Source organism: Salmo trutta, chromosome 26, assembly GCF_901001165.1.
Source record: "Salmo trutta chromosome 26, fSalTru1.1, whole genome shotgun sequence".
NCBI lineage: Eukaryota > Metazoa > Chordata > Actinopteri > Salmoniformes > Salmonidae > Salmo > Salmo trutta.
The window spans coordinates 9,263,553-9,280,320 of NC_042982.1; the positions used below are offsets into that span (position 1 = coordinate 9,263,553).

The 16,768-nt window shown below is 44.3% G+C and overlaps 1 protein-coding gene across 2 annotated transcripts; it reads right to left on the bottom strand.

Annotated features, from left to right (window-relative positions):
• Positions 1–2,703: 2,703 nt before the first annotated feature.
• On the bottom strand, positions 2,704–15,482 carry LOC115163031 (SH3KBP1-binding protein 1). Of its 2 annotated transcripts, none has more exons than XM_029714607.1 (17): positions 15,306–15,482; positions 14,912–14,965; positions 14,690–14,735; positions 14,488–14,561; positions 14,322–14,380; positions 14,134–14,214; positions 13,870–14,040; positions 8,720–8,810; positions 8,426–8,616; positions 8,109–8,224; positions 7,795–7,882; positions 7,525–7,641; positions 6,939–7,109; positions 5,178–5,333; positions 4,768–5,049; positions 4,539–4,674; positions 2,704–3,618 (listed from the first exon to the last, which is right to left on the bottom strand). In XM_029714607.1, the coding sequence occupies exons 1-17, from the start codon at positions 15,359–15,361 to the stop codon at positions 2,952–2,954; spliced, it is 2,556 nt and encodes an 851-aa protein (XP_029570467.1). In that variant the 5' UTR covers positions 15,362–15,482; the 3' UTR covers positions 2,704–2,951. The 2 variants fall into 2 exon arrangements, with proteins under 2 accessions (XP_029570467.1, XP_029570466.1); XM_029714606.1 differs by having other exon boundaries at positions 6,939–7,127.
• Positions 15,483–16,768: the final 1,286 nt, after the last annotated feature.

Consider the following 16,768-nt stretch of genomic DNA (forward strand, 5'->3'; position numbering starts at 1 on the left):
GGAATTAAATGTGTTTAGAGTGTGACAGACATTGGAGTATGAACATTGCGTTTCATGTTGAACCAAAAAGTAGGCTCACTGTAATTAGTTTTATTCGATTAATGAAGACCAGATTAGAAAAGTACAGTCATAAAAGCTAGAAATGTGACTAACTGGAGGGTACTGTATATGAAATGCACTCAGCATCCTCAAGTAACATTTTGCTACTGATAAAGCAATCCCACTGTTGCCAAAATTATTGTTAGTTAATGGACAGACAGATGTACTTTGTACAGAGACATAAAACATTCAATGTTACATTTCCATTCAATATGTTTTTTTATATAGTCAGAAAATAGGATCTAAATAAAATGTACAAAAACAACATAGGATATTGGGTTAAATGACTACCTTTGGTTTCGTAAAATTCATAACCCATTGGAGAAGATATAAAACACAGGTACGTGAGGCACTGGTTCGTGATCTGGAAGACGACTTGAAAAAGAATGATCCAAAATGGCAGTAAGTTAGATGTAACTAAACATGAATGATAAAAGGTCTTTCATTGATCTATAGAGTTCTCCATCGGTTTCCTCTTCAACAATCATCACCACATTGATACTGCGTGTACAGTAGGCTTGTTGATTCATTTAAAGGTACAGAAAGCCAACAGTATGCAAAACAGGAAGACTGAAAGAAATCTGCAGAGGATATCAGAAAAGTTTAGGAGGTGTAGGCCTATACATCACTACAGCCTGCAAGCCCATGATGGTGGAACCCAGTGTTGGGTAAAGACTATTACATTTCTCTTAAAGGGCAACTTCACCACTTTTCAACCAAATCAGTAAAACTTAAAAAAAAAAAAAAAAAAAAAGGGATTTTTGAACACTATGAGGTTCACAGTGGGGAGCAAGAATATACTCTCCCTTGGCCTAAAGACTCATTGCAGGTTTTGAAAATCACTTTTTTCCCATTAATTCTACACTGTGATGTCAGAGAAGCATTTTTAAAATATTTTCAACCAGATAATAGAAACGAGACATTTTCACATACGTAGACACTGGTTTGGTGCTGAAGATGAAGAATGAGGTTGAAAAATTCCCTTTTAATTCAAATAACCATGACAATCCTGCCATCTGACAGGTGTATCTGTCTGATTAAACAGCATGATCATTACACAGGTGCACCTTGTGCTGGGGACAATAAAAGGCCACTTTAAAATGTGCAGATGTGTCACACAACAACCACAGATGTCTCAAATTTTTATGGAGCGTGCAATTGGCATGCTGACAGCAGGAATGTCCACCAGAGAACTGAACGCTCATTTCTCCACCATAGGTGAGCATTTTCCCAATGAAGTCGGTTACAATGCCGAACTCCAGTCAGGTCAAGATCCTGGTGAGGACGACGAGCACGCAGATGAGCTTCCCTGAGACGGTTGACAGTTTGTGCGGAAATGTTATTATTTGGTTGTGCAAACCCACAGGTTCATCAGCTGTCCGGGTGGCTGGTCCCAGACAATCCCGCGGTTGAAGGAGCCAGATGTGGAGGCATGGGCTGGCATGGGCTCATGGTTACACGTTGTGAGGCCAGTTGGACGTACTGCCAAATTCTCTGAAACGACGTTGGAGGCGGCTTATGGTTTTCCCAACCAAATAATTACATTTCCGCATAAACTATCAGAAACCGTCTCATGGAAGCTCATCTGCGTGCTCATCATCCTCACCAGGGTCTTGACCCGATTGCAGTTTGGCATCGTAACCGACTTCTGTGAGAAAATGCTCACCTTTGATGACCACTGGCACTATGGAGAAGTGTGCTCTTCACAGATTAATCCCGGTCTCAACTGCATTGGGCAGATGGCAGACAGCATATATGGTGTCGTGTGGGCGAGTGGTTTGCCGATGTCCACGTTGTGAACAGAGTGCCCCATGGTGGCGGTGGGGTTATGGTATCGGCAGGCATAAGCTACGGACAACAAACACAATGGCATTTTATCGATGGCAATTTGAATGCACAGTGGGAGGAGCGATAGGAGGACAGACTCATTGTAATGGCTCAAATGGAATGAATAGAAATGAGTCAAACATATGGTTTCCATATATTTGATGTTTGATACCATTCCATTTATTCCATTCCTGCCATTACAATGAGCCCATCTTCCTCCCACCAGCCTACACTGATGCACAAAGATACAGTGACGAGATCCTGAGGCCCATTGTCGTGCTATTCTGCCATCATCTCATGTTTCAGCATGATAATACACGGCCACATGTCGCAAGGATCTGTACACAATTCCTGGAAGCTGAAAATGTCCCAGTTCTTTCATGGTCTGCATACTCACCAGACATGTCACTCATTGAGCATGTTTGGGATGCTCTGGATCGATGTGTACGACAGCGTGTTCCAGTTCCTGCCAATATGCAGCAACTTCGTACAGCCATTGAAGAGGAGTGGGACAACATTCCACAGGCCACAATCAACAGCCTGATCAACTATGCGAAGAAGATGTGTTGTGCTGCACAAGGAAAATGTTGATCACACCTGATACTGACTGGTTTTCTGATCCACAACCCTACCTTTCTTTTAAGGTATCTGTAACCAACAGATGCATATCTGTATTCCCAGTCATGTAAAATCTATAGATTAGGGCCTAATTTATATTTTTGTTCAGCGTAATTGAATAAAATGCACTGCTCTACCAAATGCAACAGAACACATTCATACATGGCTGGAGTTATAATTTGTATCACCAATACATTGACCATTTGGATATATTGTATATGAATCTTGCCTACATCACAGCTGGCCCTTTTGAAAACAGAGGAATGACATTTGATATGTATCCTTGATGCTAAACAAGGAAAAGTCCATAAATATGACAATATGTGCCGTCACTAAACCACACATGCTCAGGAACACAAAAAAGCGTCCTGTTAGTCCACTCACTCATACATACATCACAGAGCCAGTCAGAAGCTGGTCTCATTCATAGGGGGTTTAGGACTGGTGGGGGGCACAGGGGAGGAGCTCTCTGGAGTGGCTGCTGCAGCCTCAAGGGGCGGGGCTTCTGTAGTAGGGGAGGTGTCAGCTCGACGAGGCGACACAGGGGTCTGGGAGCGGGTTGGACTGACAATTGTAGCAGGGGCAGGGCTGGGTGAGGTGGGATGTGGCCGGCGCAGTGATGAAGATAAAGATGAGGTGGGAGAGGCTGCAGGGGTGATGGAGAAAGAGGCGGGGGTCCGTAGGCCCAGTCTAGCCTCCAACTCTGAGCATACGGCCAGGCTGCGCCGCGTGCCCCCCTCAGCCCCTCCCGCAGAGTCCGAGACCTTGGCAAGCTCCTGACAACGTTCCACGAAGCTGCCTCTGCGCAGAGACCCCATGCCACCGTCCCGGTCTCTGTCCTGGAGGGCGGTGCGAACGGGCCGGGGGCTGCCGCTGCTGCTGAGGGAAGCCTGGCTCAGACCCAGGTGGTGGGGCTGGAGGCCCAACCCCACCATGGAGAGATTCATATCCCGGGGTTTGGTGAGAGGCACCGGAGGGGCCTGACGGGGCAGGCTACCGGAGAAGGGACCCAAGCTGCTCACACCTCCTCTGGCCCCGCGCTCCCTGGAGCTCTCACTCAGCTGGGACTGCAAACTGCAGAGAGAAGATAAACAGAGAGAATATGATCAGAGGCATGCAGATGGAAAAAATCTACCCGCCACAGATGTTTTTTACCAGCCAAAATGATTTTTGGCCATAATTACAACAACAAAAAACATGCTTTGTAATGTATTAGTAAGAACTAATGTGGTATATTGCTCAATTTCATTTCCTTTTTTATTTTAACCAAAATATCACATTGAGACAAAATGTTCAGCTGCCCCTTTAAGGGTGGATGGTTACCGTGCTAACGGGGCTACTGGAGTCATGTCACGTGTGTCTGTAAGTTTTGGGATGTGACTAGTAGGACAGCGCATCTACAGCGTCTCTTCACTATCAGTTGAAGTAGCAGATTTTAACTAACACTGAAAAACAACTGCGCTTGTGAAGAAAACAATGTAAACACAAGGACAGAGTCTCACTTTGCTAACTTGAGTAAATTAGACCAACTTTTATGCTTGTGCCAGCGCCTCCAAAAATGAATCTATCAGCGCTTCACTCACAGTGCGTGAAGCTGTTGCTGCGTGAGGTGGGATGTAGGATTCCTATTTCTTTGTGCGATTGGCAGCCATGAAACAAAACAGCAGAAATACTGTACTTTGAAAACAGCGACTTTTTCTGCTACAAATCGCAACTCGCACACATGCTCATACCTGACTTCTAACTATTTTTATTCACAAATGCAAATATAATTCTCACATTGTAGAGCCATGCCAATTTCCCACCCCTCAACATGGCTGATGAAGTAGACGTTGTTATCCGCCAATACTTAAATCTACCCGCATTTGGTGGGTGGCGGGTGTTCATTTTATGCCCTGAATATGATGTAATCTTGCAAAAAAGGAGATCATCAGTGGGTTAACATATGAAGCTGTATGGGGACATGTAGCAGGTGCCAATGGTGGCTGGTGTACCTGGAGGTGGAGGCTCGGGGGGTGGAGGAGGAGTGGGTGAAGGAGGCAGCAGGACTCATGTCGGGCGTACGGGTCAGAGCCAGGTCACACTGGTCTAACAGCTCCAGGAGCTCCTCCTCTGTAGGGCCGCCCAGCGCTGAGGGATAACCAGACAGAGAACCCAATGTCTATGACACATCACTTAACAAAAAACAAAAGTTAACACAAAAAGCCACACGGGTTGTCTTACCCCTGATGTCCACTTTCCCTGCGATCTCCATGGCGGTGGTCAGGTCCCACATCTGGATGCTACCGTTGGCGTGGCCACTGAAGAGGTAGCGGCGGGGACGTGAGCCGATGCGGCTGGACCCCTCGCACTCGTGCACCATGAAGGAGGTGATGGAGGTGCCGTCCACAGAGCGCACCTCACACACCCTCTTCCCATTGGACGAGAGGCGCACGTAGAGTTTGTCTGTGTCAGGGACGACCCTCTGGATAAATACCTGCTGGTCGTCTCTCTCGCCATACGGACCTGTTAGAGAGGAGCAACGCTCAGTACGGACCATTACAGTCCTTTCCCATTGCATCTCTAAAATGTTCACTTCTAATTAACATTTAAAACCAGTGTCCACTTTTGACCCTTGACATCGGTCTGCTCACCTATCTCAGTGCCGGCAGCACAGCCTCCGTGGCCGTCGATGTCCTCCAGGGAGAGGATCTTGAAGGAGGTGAGGGGGGTGGAGCCTGGCTGGGTGGAGATCATGCCCCTGAAGCGAGTCACCGTCCAGGTCCGCACGTGGTTGTTGTCTGCACACACTGACAACATGACAACAGGGTTAGCCCAAAAAATATCTGCATGACGGGCCCATCTTATGCACCAAACTTGGATGACCAACGCTTGCTGCTTTGTCAGCAACGTCAATGTTTAACGTAATTGGGGGTACCACAGGGTTCAATTCCGACTCTATTCTCTGTATATATATCAACGATGTCGCTCTTGCTGCGGGTGATTCCCTGATCCACCTCCACGCAGACGACACCATTCTGTATACATCTGGCCCTTCTTTGGACACTGTGTTAACTAACCTCCAAACGAGCTTCAATGCCATACAACACTCCTTCCGTGGCCTCCAACTGCTCTTAAACGCTAGTAAAACCAAATGCATGCATTTCAACCGTTCGCTGCCCGCACGACTAGCATCACTACTCTGGACGGTTCTGACCTAGAATACGTGGACAACTACAAATACCTAGGTGTCTGGCTAGACTGTAAACTCTCCTTCCAGACTCATATCAAACAACTCCAATCCAAAATCAAAACTAGAATCGGCTTTCTATTTCGCAACAAAGCCTCCTTCAATCACGCCGCCAAACTTACCCTAGTAAAACTGACTATCCGACCGATCCTCGACTTCAGCGAAGTCATCTACAAAATAGCTTCCAATACTCTACTCAGCAAATTGGATGTAGTCTATCACAGTGCCATCCATTATGTTACCAAAGCGCCTTATACCACCCACCACTGCGACCTGTATGCTCTAGTAGGCTGGCCCTCGGTACATATTCGTCGCCAGCCCCACTGGCTCCAGGTCATCTATAAGTCTATGCTAGGTAAAGTTCTGCCTTATCTCAGCTCACTGGTCACGATAACAACACCCACCCGTAGCACGCACTCCAGCAGGTATATCTCACTGGTCATCCCCAAAGCCAACACCTCCTTTGGCCGCCTTCCTTCCAGTTCTCTGCTGCCAGTGACTGGAACGAATTGCAAAAATTGCTGAAGCTGGAGACTTACATTTCCCTCACTAACTTTAAACATCAGCTATCTGAGCAGCTAACTGATCGCAGCAGCTGTACATAGTCCATCTGTAAATAGCCCACCCAATCTACCTACCTCATCCCCATATTGTTTATTTACTTTGCTGCTCTTTTGCACACCAGTATCACTACTTACACACCATCATATGCTCATCATCATCTGCTCATCTATCACTCCAGTGTTAATCTGCTAAATTGTAATTACTTTGCTACTATGGCCTATTTATTGCCTTACCTCATGCCATTTGCACACACTGTATATAGACTTTCTTTTTTTTCTATTGTGTTATTGTGACTGTACGCTTGTTTATTCCATGTGTAACTTTGTGTTGTTGTTTCTGTCGCACTGCTTTGCTTTATCTTGGCCAGGTCGCAGTTGTAAATGAGAACTTGTTCTCAACTAGCTTACCTGGTTAAATAAAGGTGAAATAAAATCGATTTAAAAAATTGCTGTGTCAGCCGATATCCAAAAATCAATCGATCAATCCTAATGAGAAATGTGGCTAAATTAATGAATGTGCATCATAAGCGGTAACGGTAGAATATACCGAAAAATGAATGATCATCCCTAGAACGTGGAGGCTCCCGGCCAACCATCCTCACCTGATATGAGGTGTTTCTCAGAGAGCATGATCTTGGTGACGGGGCTGCGGTGGACTGAGAAGGTCTGGAAGAGCTGGGGCCCAGAACCCACGGTCTCTGGGTGCTGCACTATGACCCGCACCGTGCCTGAGCTGGTCCCGTAGGCGATCTCGATCCAGTTGCCACTGTCGCCTGACGACACATTGGGGACTTTTATCCCATACACCATTTTAGCCTCAACGCATGCTGTGTTATGTACCGCGCATATCAAGAAATGGAAGTGGATAGTCAGCCGGCAGACCCAAAAGGTTAAGGTGAAGCATTAGGATCGAAATGTATTTAAGTTAGGGTTCATGTTAGGGAAACGAGGTTAGGTTAAAGGTCAAGATTAGTTTAAAGGTCAGGCAAAGAGTTAGCAAAATGCCACCAGGAATCATTCAAAATCTGCCAGCTGCCTATACAAAAAGATTGTTTAGCACCATGCATCTATTAAGATTGAATTTCCAATAACCACGATTGACTAATTGATACTTGTTAATCCTTTTTAAAAAAAGCAGAAAAAGCTATTCATTTCAGTGAAGTTCAAAATCGAAACAGGCAGACATACTTGTTTTGGGCGTGAGGTAGACACTGAGGGCAGTGATGGCGTCCTCCGTGGGGTCGCGGTACAACTCTGTCACTAGGAGGTCATTGTCCTTCATCCTCAATGGAAACTTCTGAACATCTGTTGACAAGATCACGTCAATGAGAGGTCTATACTTTGCAAGTGTATTCATATACTACAAACACACCTTGTGACTGCATTCTTCTATACGGAAAAACTATTTGAATAGTTTTACATTATTGCGTCATAGGTAGAAAAGATGACTTCCCTTACCTATATAATATATGGACCCATTGTTACAGCCTAGAATTAGGAAGGAACCGGCAGTATCATAGCTATTAATGGGAACCACATCTTGATTCTGAGAACGGAAAGACAAAAGGAAAACATGAACAACTGATGTACAATACACATACAATATATCCCATTTAGCCAACGCAACATTTTAGATATGGGTGGCCCCGGGAATCGAACCCACAATCCTGGCATTGCAAGGACCATACAGGACCACATATATTATTACTACACATAATGTGATGTGTTCTGTTAACGTGACATTCTTACAGAATGTTTGGACACAACTTTACCTGCCAATGTTTGGTCACAGCATTCCATACTCCCACTTTCCCTGTGTGGCTGGTGGCAATCAGCTGGTTCGCCACAAAGAAGAGAGCCTCTACGGGGACATTCAGACTGAACACACCTGGAGGGAAGCAGGTACAACGAAGACCTATTAGCACGGCCCTTACATAAGCACCCAGAACAACCTAGAAAAGTGGTCTCTTAAAATACTAAAAGTCAACAAACATCTTGAGTGATTAAAAACTATATCATAGCTATAATATTTGTTTTAACACCTCCGCTTTACTTTTAGAGTTGTGAGTACATTCGTTTGCAGACTGACCTATCTCGTTGCCATTGCCGTCGGGACAGATAGTCCAGAGGATGATCTCTGTGCCCGAGGCCACGGCCACCATCTTGTCGTTGTCTCCCAGAGAGCCGCCCATCACCTTGGCGTTGAGCGCCACCCTGTCAATCACCCAGTCCAGACGGGGACTGGTGAACACCTGCTGCCAGCCCGTAGACTCCTTCACTCTGATGGACGAGGACAGCACAGTTAACACCCTCCACGGTCCTTACCAAAAATACTGATTCATATAACACTGTGATATCGTACATGGAAGTCTTGTGTTCTTACCGGTAGCAAACAACAAACTGGGCATAAGCCACAGCGATCCAGTTGTGGTGGCCACAGATGATGCGGACCATGCCTGGGTCTGCAAGCTGAGCTGTGTCGGAAGGTAAAAAGTGACAGGTGTGGGGGAATGTGAACCCTCCTTTTGATAATATTCCCTTAACAAAGAATGGCTCCAGGTTAGAGCTTTTACTTTCAATACCGCGCAACCAGACAAGACAATACTGACGCTAAATACAACGTTAAAAACACTGGCCTGAAAGATCATCAAGGACCACGGACGGTTCACTCTAAACACCTAGCTGTCTCCCTGCACAGACCTGCACCTTAGAGACTGTTTGCACTGACTCCCCACACATCCAGCCCCTTACACATAAACTTACAAACAACACAGTCCTGCACCAGTCAGTTTTTTGGAGCCACACTCGCTCCACGCCAGCCCCACCCAATATCTGACATCAGGACAGATTTATCTCCGATTAAGAGAACTGATCATTGAAATGACATCAATTTATTTGATTGTTTTTATAACTCCAGAGTAATCGGCTATTAGGCCATTCTCCTTCCCTGCATGAATGAGTTTGTCTGCATCTCTATTCAACATTTGGATAAAAGGAAACCATGCCATGAATTAAGAATGATAGTCTATCTTCTTATTTTCAAAGCAACACTGACAACTCAAATTGCTTTGAAAAAGAGCCTTCTAATTCCCAAATGAAAGCCTATAGCCAACATAACAAAATACCCTGACATTCAATATGGTTTAGATAACCAAGTTGTTTAATTGAAACTTAAACAATTCCCAGAATTGAATAGGCTACAGGCTGCAAAAATTGCTTGTATTCATTTAGTAAGCCATTGGCTACTCAAACATTTACCAGCTGCATAGGTTTAAACTTTATATGGCCTGCATATGGTCTAAATGAACGATAGCCTGAATTAATGTAGCCTAATAATTAACTCCTCCGTTCCAAAAATACTGAATTTTAGGAGTAGATTACTAGAGGAAGATGGGTTTTCTTTTTACTAAATGGCTTGGTAAGTCATGGTATTTAACCAATTTTAAAGTTATTTTTTGAGAGTGGTGTGCGCGCAGGCAGCTCGAGATTATTTGATTGACAGCTGTCGAGTGATGGACTTTAGTCCCGCTTCATTTGCGTCATTCCTTTACAGACAAGTAAAATACCCGTTCAGCGGTGCTTCGAAAACTATCTCCAGAGAACGTTTCGTGTCGGCATTTAAAAAGTCGTAGCGTACCCAGACAAACAAACATGCAGTGTTGCCAACTAATCTTCAGGGTAAATTGCTAGAGGCAGGTTGATTTGTTGCTAAAAGTTGCTAAATGACGTTGTGATGACATTGCGTGATAACGTAAAATAGCGTCATTACGTAGAATACACAATAACGTTACTCAAATTGACTGGCCATCTCGGCAAAAATTATGATTTGACATTTGTTCAGGTACAGACTCCCACTCTTTTCTGTACAATTGTGATTGAGACATGTTGATTGATGTTGTAAGTTCTGTTCAAGATCAAACATTCGTGACCAACTATATTCATTGGGTTTGGCTTGTCGAACCCGTGCTGCTGCAGTCAGCCAACAATGATTTGCTATTTGCTGAAATTGCTGTTGGCCTGCTGCTCAGTGTTGCCAACTAATTTTCAGGGGAAGTTGCTAGAGGCTGGTCGATTTGTTGCTAAAAGTTGCTAACGTCATTACGTAATAACGTAAAACTGCATTATTACGTAGAATACACAATAACGTTACTCAAATTGACTAGCCATCTCGGCGAAAAATATGATTTGACATTTGTTAGTTTAGATTTGTTTATTATTATCATATTTTTATTTGTAAAACATATTTTATATGATATTAGATATTTTAAACACAACACATTGAATTATTAAACAATTACACATTATTGAACAATTACATTTTATTTATTTTCTTCTCAACTAGTAAACCTACACATTCTGAACAATTATAGTTTTAAGCAGTGTATTGGTAGTTAACACGCTACCTAACTGATCAACAATTATAGGTACAAGCAAATAACAAGGTATATATGCTATCTTATTGAACAAGCAACTTAACTCAAATAATGATGTGTGCGCTAGGCATCTCTCTCCAGGTTGTTGTGCTGCTTGGCTGGCTAGCTGCTCAATGGTTTCCTCCAGATATTGCCACTGTTCTCGCACACACTGCAGTACACACTGCCACCATCAGCTGTGTGTCTCCGCCAGTTCCAGAAAGTCCACTCCTTGCACACGTACTGTAAATATGATGAATCATAGATTGGCAAGGAAATCCTCTTCACAGTCCAACTGCATTATCACGGTGCTGGAACCAGCAGTAGAGGATGGAGTGGCCTTAAAGCTGTATGCTGCTGTGGTGCCAAACTGCTGCAGAACTTCACTTGGTAGTTTATGCCCGGTAACAGGTATCACCAGCCAGCTTCAGTCCATACCGCACCAGGAGTATGGAGTTGAGAGTGCAGTGACATTCTATTTCTTAACTTTGACTTGACCACACTCATTTGGCTGAACAGCCGTTCAACCTCCGCATTTCAGTGTGGCAAGGAGAGGGCAGCGAATGCAGCTTTGCACAGTTCTTCAAATGGATTTGACCCGGAAGAGTCCGTGTAGTTATTCACTTCACTCAAACTCGACTGTATTTTCAGTTGAGTCCCACCTAAACAGATGGATGTTTCTCCATTGGGAAACAATTGTATCAATTGTTTGGGGCTGGTATTCCAGTAGCTCAGCTACTTTAATAATTTCAGTGGTGCCTTTATTATGCTTTAGCGTTTCCTTAACACTGAACAAGGCCATGTTTCGCAAGGCTTCAAGGTTGTCTGGGAGCCTTGCTTGCAGCTCCTTGCTTAAAGCAACAATGTAGTTGATGCACCGTATCCGAATGACCTTCTTGTCCTCTGGCGCAAGACTGAGTTGGTACACCGTGCTCTTGAAAAAGGTACCCAAGGTATGGTGATGGACTGATGTCCATCAATGGCATCCTTCAGGACATCAATTTTTGCCATAGAGTTGACTACTCTGCTGCAAATTGATGTTAAGAGGAGTACCAGATTGTCCAAAAGCTTGACAGGATCTGTTTGCTCTCCCTCAAATGACTTCACTGCAACTTGTACGTCGGACAGGATTGATTTCAAGAATGTCAGGTAGACATAGTTGGTCTTGTCCATGTACATGGCGTGGAGCACATCCGCCAAGTAGCAATGCTCACTGGCCTTGGTCAACTCAAAGTGGAGTTTCAGTTCTTCCCACTGGCTCGATATATACGAGTTACCGCAGGCTCAATCGATAGCCAACGTGTGGCACACACTTTGGTGATCTGCAGGGGTTTCTGGCCACAATTAATGGTGGCATACACTGCTTTGTACGCCTTGCGCCGTTTTGGGGGAATGGAAAACCAGTTGTAGGTTTCCCTGATTAAGTACTCAACACTCCTAGGAATGGTTTCTTTGGATGCTGCACTGTCAGCCAATTGTAAAGAATGGCACACACAGCAGATGAGTACCAAATTGGGCAATGCACATTTTTCCTTTAAAATCTTGTGCACCCCAGTCATCACAGACGCATTATCAGTGCCAATACCCTGAAGATTCTCTTTAAGGTTACACTTCAAGAAACTCAACTACCGCCTTTGCTATTGATCTGGCATCGCCCCCCTCCAATTCAACCAGCCCAAGAAATGTGGACACAACAATTCTTTTTTTAGCACTGAAATACCGAATCACCACACCCAGGTATTTCGAGACACTGACATCAGTGGACTCATTCAAAAGGAGACTGAACTTCTCATCCCCCACATCTGATGTTACCCTTTTGAGAAAATAAGTAGCCAGTACTCCCCTAATCATTTCTGTGTACTTGGTGCGGTGCATTTGGAAGTTTGTTGCTGCCACAGAATCTGAAAAGGCAGCTTTGCAAGCCATACCTAAATGGTTGCATGCTAGCAGCGAACAATGCTCCGCAATAACCATTGCCATAGTAGCTTCTGCGCTTTTGCAGTTACCCACTTTCTTAACCAACTGTGGTAATGTAGACTGCGTTGTGAGGTTGTACGTTTTTTTTTTTTATATGCTTTGCCGTAGCACAATGTTTTTTGATGTCATACATTTTTGCAAGCATATCTGATTTGCAGTATGCACAGTATGCCCGACAATCATCCCCAATTACTGGCTTCAGCCACCCTTTAAATTCAGGTACAGACTCCCACTCTTTTCTGTACTTCTGGCTGTACAATTTTGATTGAGACATGTTGATTGATGTTGTAAGTTCTGTTCAAGATCAAACATTTGTGACCAACTATATTCATTGGGTTTGTCTCGTCGAACGCATACTACTGCTGCTGCAGTAAGCCAACAATGACTTGCAATTTACTGAAATTGCTGCTGGCCTGCTGCCGCCCGTGCACGAGCTGAGCGCCTGCTGCCGACGTCACTCACAATGCCCTTTTGCAGCCAGGCACGTGTGTTGTGACTGAGTGTGTGACAGAGAAAATAGTTTTTGTGTCATTTAGAGGGAAAATGCGTGCATTTTAAGCGTTTGAGTCACTTTTCAAAAGTTGCTAAAAGTTCCAAATATATTTTTAAAAGTAGCTAAATTTGTTGCTAGGTGCTGATTGAAAAACAAGTTGCCAGGGTAGTCTGAAAAATTGCTAAATCTAGCAACAAAATTGCTAAATTGGCATCACTGCAAACATGCCGTAGCCGAGGCGCATTCAAGGATATATGACTGCGGTAGATAAAACTACATTGCCCAGCTCTTGCGGTCATAAATACGTAATAGGACCATTATTCTGCATTGTGAATTGACGTGGAATTTTATGACTTTTTCTTATCGTTTTAACGGTAAGAAACATTAAGCGATAGATTCCATTTGTCACATGCATTCTACCTCTTCAATTGCTTGTTATTTTTTACTTGACTTTCATTGTTATTATTGATATTGGTTGTACTGCACTGTTGAGGGAACTACCACATAAGCATTTTGCTGCACATTTTCAACATCAAATTTTACGAGTCACACACATATTTAACAGATGTTATTGCGGCGTGTAGCGAAATGCTTGTAAAATATGTATGTTAAATGGGCATGTTAAATGTGTATGTGATTCCGAGGCCTTACCACCACTTATCCTCTCCTCCATCGTTGCTTTACCCAGTATGCCCGCGTTGCCTAGGTTGGGTGGCATAGTGTTGCTGCGTCTCACTGGAGCTCTCTCCATGGTCAGGGCACGCCCACCCATATACTGAGGCCCCGCCACACTATGACGGTTCCGCCGCTTCGCCGGGTACACTGGTCCAGAAGAAGAGATGATCAGGAAATCAAACTTAACACACACCTTGCCTGCCCTTGAAGTGAAGTCAAATCTAGAGTAGATCTGCCTACCTGGAGGTGGGAGATAGCCATTGAAGAGCACGTTTCCACAGGAGGATCGGTCCAGCTCGTCACAAAGCTGCAGCTTACGCACTGAGGAAGAGAAAAAAAAGTAACCAAGGTGGAGACACTAACACACACAAAGAAAGACAGCCTCTCATTCACAGCTGTATTCGACTAGCTACTGGCCACTTTCTCACCCAACGGAGTGATTCCATAGAACTCCGCTTCATGCATGAGCAGGTGCACATTTATGGACCTAAAATGAAAGGTTAAGAAATCTAATTTGGAAAACAACTTACCATCAAGGCTGAATATATATTTTACTTATTAAATGTAAACAAATGTAACCAAAGGAATCAGCACCTGGGAAACAACTCTTTGGTGCGCAGGAAGTTCAGTATGGGAGTAAAGAGAGATGGGTCCCGATCTATGAAGATCTGTGGGAGATAAAGGTCAGCAGTACATTACAAATGTGTTATATGTAGGCCTAAGTGGTTGCCAAATTCAAATAGGTTTATATATACACACAACCTTGGTTTTTCCCCATCTATTTTAGACAACTTACCGCTCCAGTTTCATCCTTCAAGGTTGAGATCCTCCCACTTAGAAGACTGGCAGAGACAACACAACTCACTCGTTAGCATCACTAAGTAAGGTCTACAGCAAATGACCATATGTCATCACTATGTCCGGGTAATGAATGAGTTGTAGTGAGTCATTATGAAGACACTTGTGACTTTAATAAAGGCATGGGTCTATGTCTCAAAATAAATAGATAGCTACATACCTTGAGAAAAAGGAGTCTGGGACCCATGTCAATGTCTGTTTGGAGGTGCTGAACCTGAAACAACATGATCACTCAAATGAGCATAGTTTGATAATGTTCAAAAATATTAAGACGTTAGCAAGCGAACATTACCTTAGCTAGCTAGCGTTGCACGTTCCAGCTGCACTGTGAAGTCAGTAGCTAACGTTACTGTCAGAGAGATCGTTAAGCTGAAAAATATTTAACTATCAGTAGTTAGTTTGCTAACTTAGGACAATGTTACTAGCTCGCTATCTAGTTAGCTAGCCAGCCAGTCAGCAACTTTTAGATAGCTAACGGTAGTTAGCATCCACCCACCAACAATAGCTTGCTGCCGGTAACTTAGCTAGCTATTCAAAGTAATTCCAGTCCTCACCTTTTTCCTCCAACGTTTAAATGGATAATGTCTCCGGTCCTTGCCATATTAGCCATATTTTAAAATGTGTGAATGTTCATGCATTGCCCACAAAGTAAATAATTGAGTTAATCCATCACAATACGTATTTAGACAACGACAACGTTAGCCACATAATTGTTTCTGCTGCAACTTCCTGAAAGCGGAACCTCTTTCTGTGGTGTCTGACAGTCTACAACCAAATTGTCATCGCCACGGCGCCACCAGGTGTTCTGGAGTGCAAAGTACAGGCGCAGTTTACCCAATCACTGTTTTTATTGTATTTATTTTTTACTTAACTAGGCAAGTCAGTTAAGAACAAATTCTTATTTACAATGATGGCCTAGGAACAGTGGGTTAACTGCCTTGTTCAGGGGCAGAACAACAGATTTGTACCTTGTCAGCTCAGGGATTTGATCTAGTAACCTTTTGGTTGCTGACCCAAAGCTCAAACCACTAGGCTACCTGCCACCGACTAGGCTACCTGCCACCGACTAGGCTACCTGCCACCGACTAGGCTACCTGCCACCGACTAGGCTACCTGCCACCGACTAGGCTACCTGCCACCGACTAGGCTACCTGCCACCCACTAGGCTACCTGCCACCCACTAGGCTACCTGCCACCCACTAGGCTACCTGCCACCCACTAGGCTACCTGCCACCCACTAGGCTACCTGCCACCCACTAGGCTACCTGCCACCCAGTAGGCTACAATCAATGTTTGACATAATGCATATGATCTGGTCAGTATATACACTACATGACCAAAAGTATGTGGACACCTGCTTGTCGAACATCAACTAAGCCACAGTCTTCCCTGTGGCTCAGTTGGTAGCGCATGGTGTTTGCAATGCCAGCATGGTGTGTGCAACTCCAGGGTTGTGGGTTTGATTCCCATGAGGGGGCCAGTACCAAAAAATGCATGAAATGAAATGTATGATATGTATAAAATGTATGTATTCACTACTGTAAGTTGCTCTGGATAAGAGCGTCTGCTAAATGACTTAAATGTAAATCTCGTTCCAAAATCATGGGCAATAATATGGAGTTGGTCCCCCCCTTTGCTGCTATAACAGCCTTCCACTAAATGTCAGAACATTTCTGTGGGGACTTGCACCCATTCAGCCACAAAAGCACTAGTGGATGTAGGGTACTGATCTGGGCAATTAGACCTGGCTCGCAGTCTGTGTTCCAGTTGATCCCAAAGGTGTTCGTTGAGGTCAGGGCTCTGTGCAGGCCAGTCAATTTCTTCCACACTGATCTCGACAAACCATTTCTGTATGCTTTGTGCATGGGGGCATTGTTATGCTGAAACAGCAAAGGGCCTTCCCCAAACTGTTGCCACAAAGCTAGAAGCACAGAATCGCCTAGAATGTCATTGTATGCTGTAGCGCTAAGATTTCTGTGTGCTTAATTGTATACACCTGTCAGGAACGGGTGGGGCT

Excerpts from the sequence above, each read along its gene's own strand:
- LOC115163031 (XM_029714606.1), bottom strand. The coding sequence starts at position 15,361 with ATGGCTAATATGGCAAGGACCGGAGACATTATCCATTTAAACGTTGGA. Across the intron at positions 14,736-14,911 it reads CCAGACTCCTTTTTCTCAAG|TCTTCTAAGTGGGAGGATCT; the intron begins GTATGTAGCTAT and ends TGTCTCTGCCAG. Across the intron at positions 14,215-14,321 it reads CTATGGAATCACTCCGTTGG|TGCGTAAGCTGCAGCTTTGT; the intron begins GTGAGAAAGTGG and ends TCTCTTCCTCAG.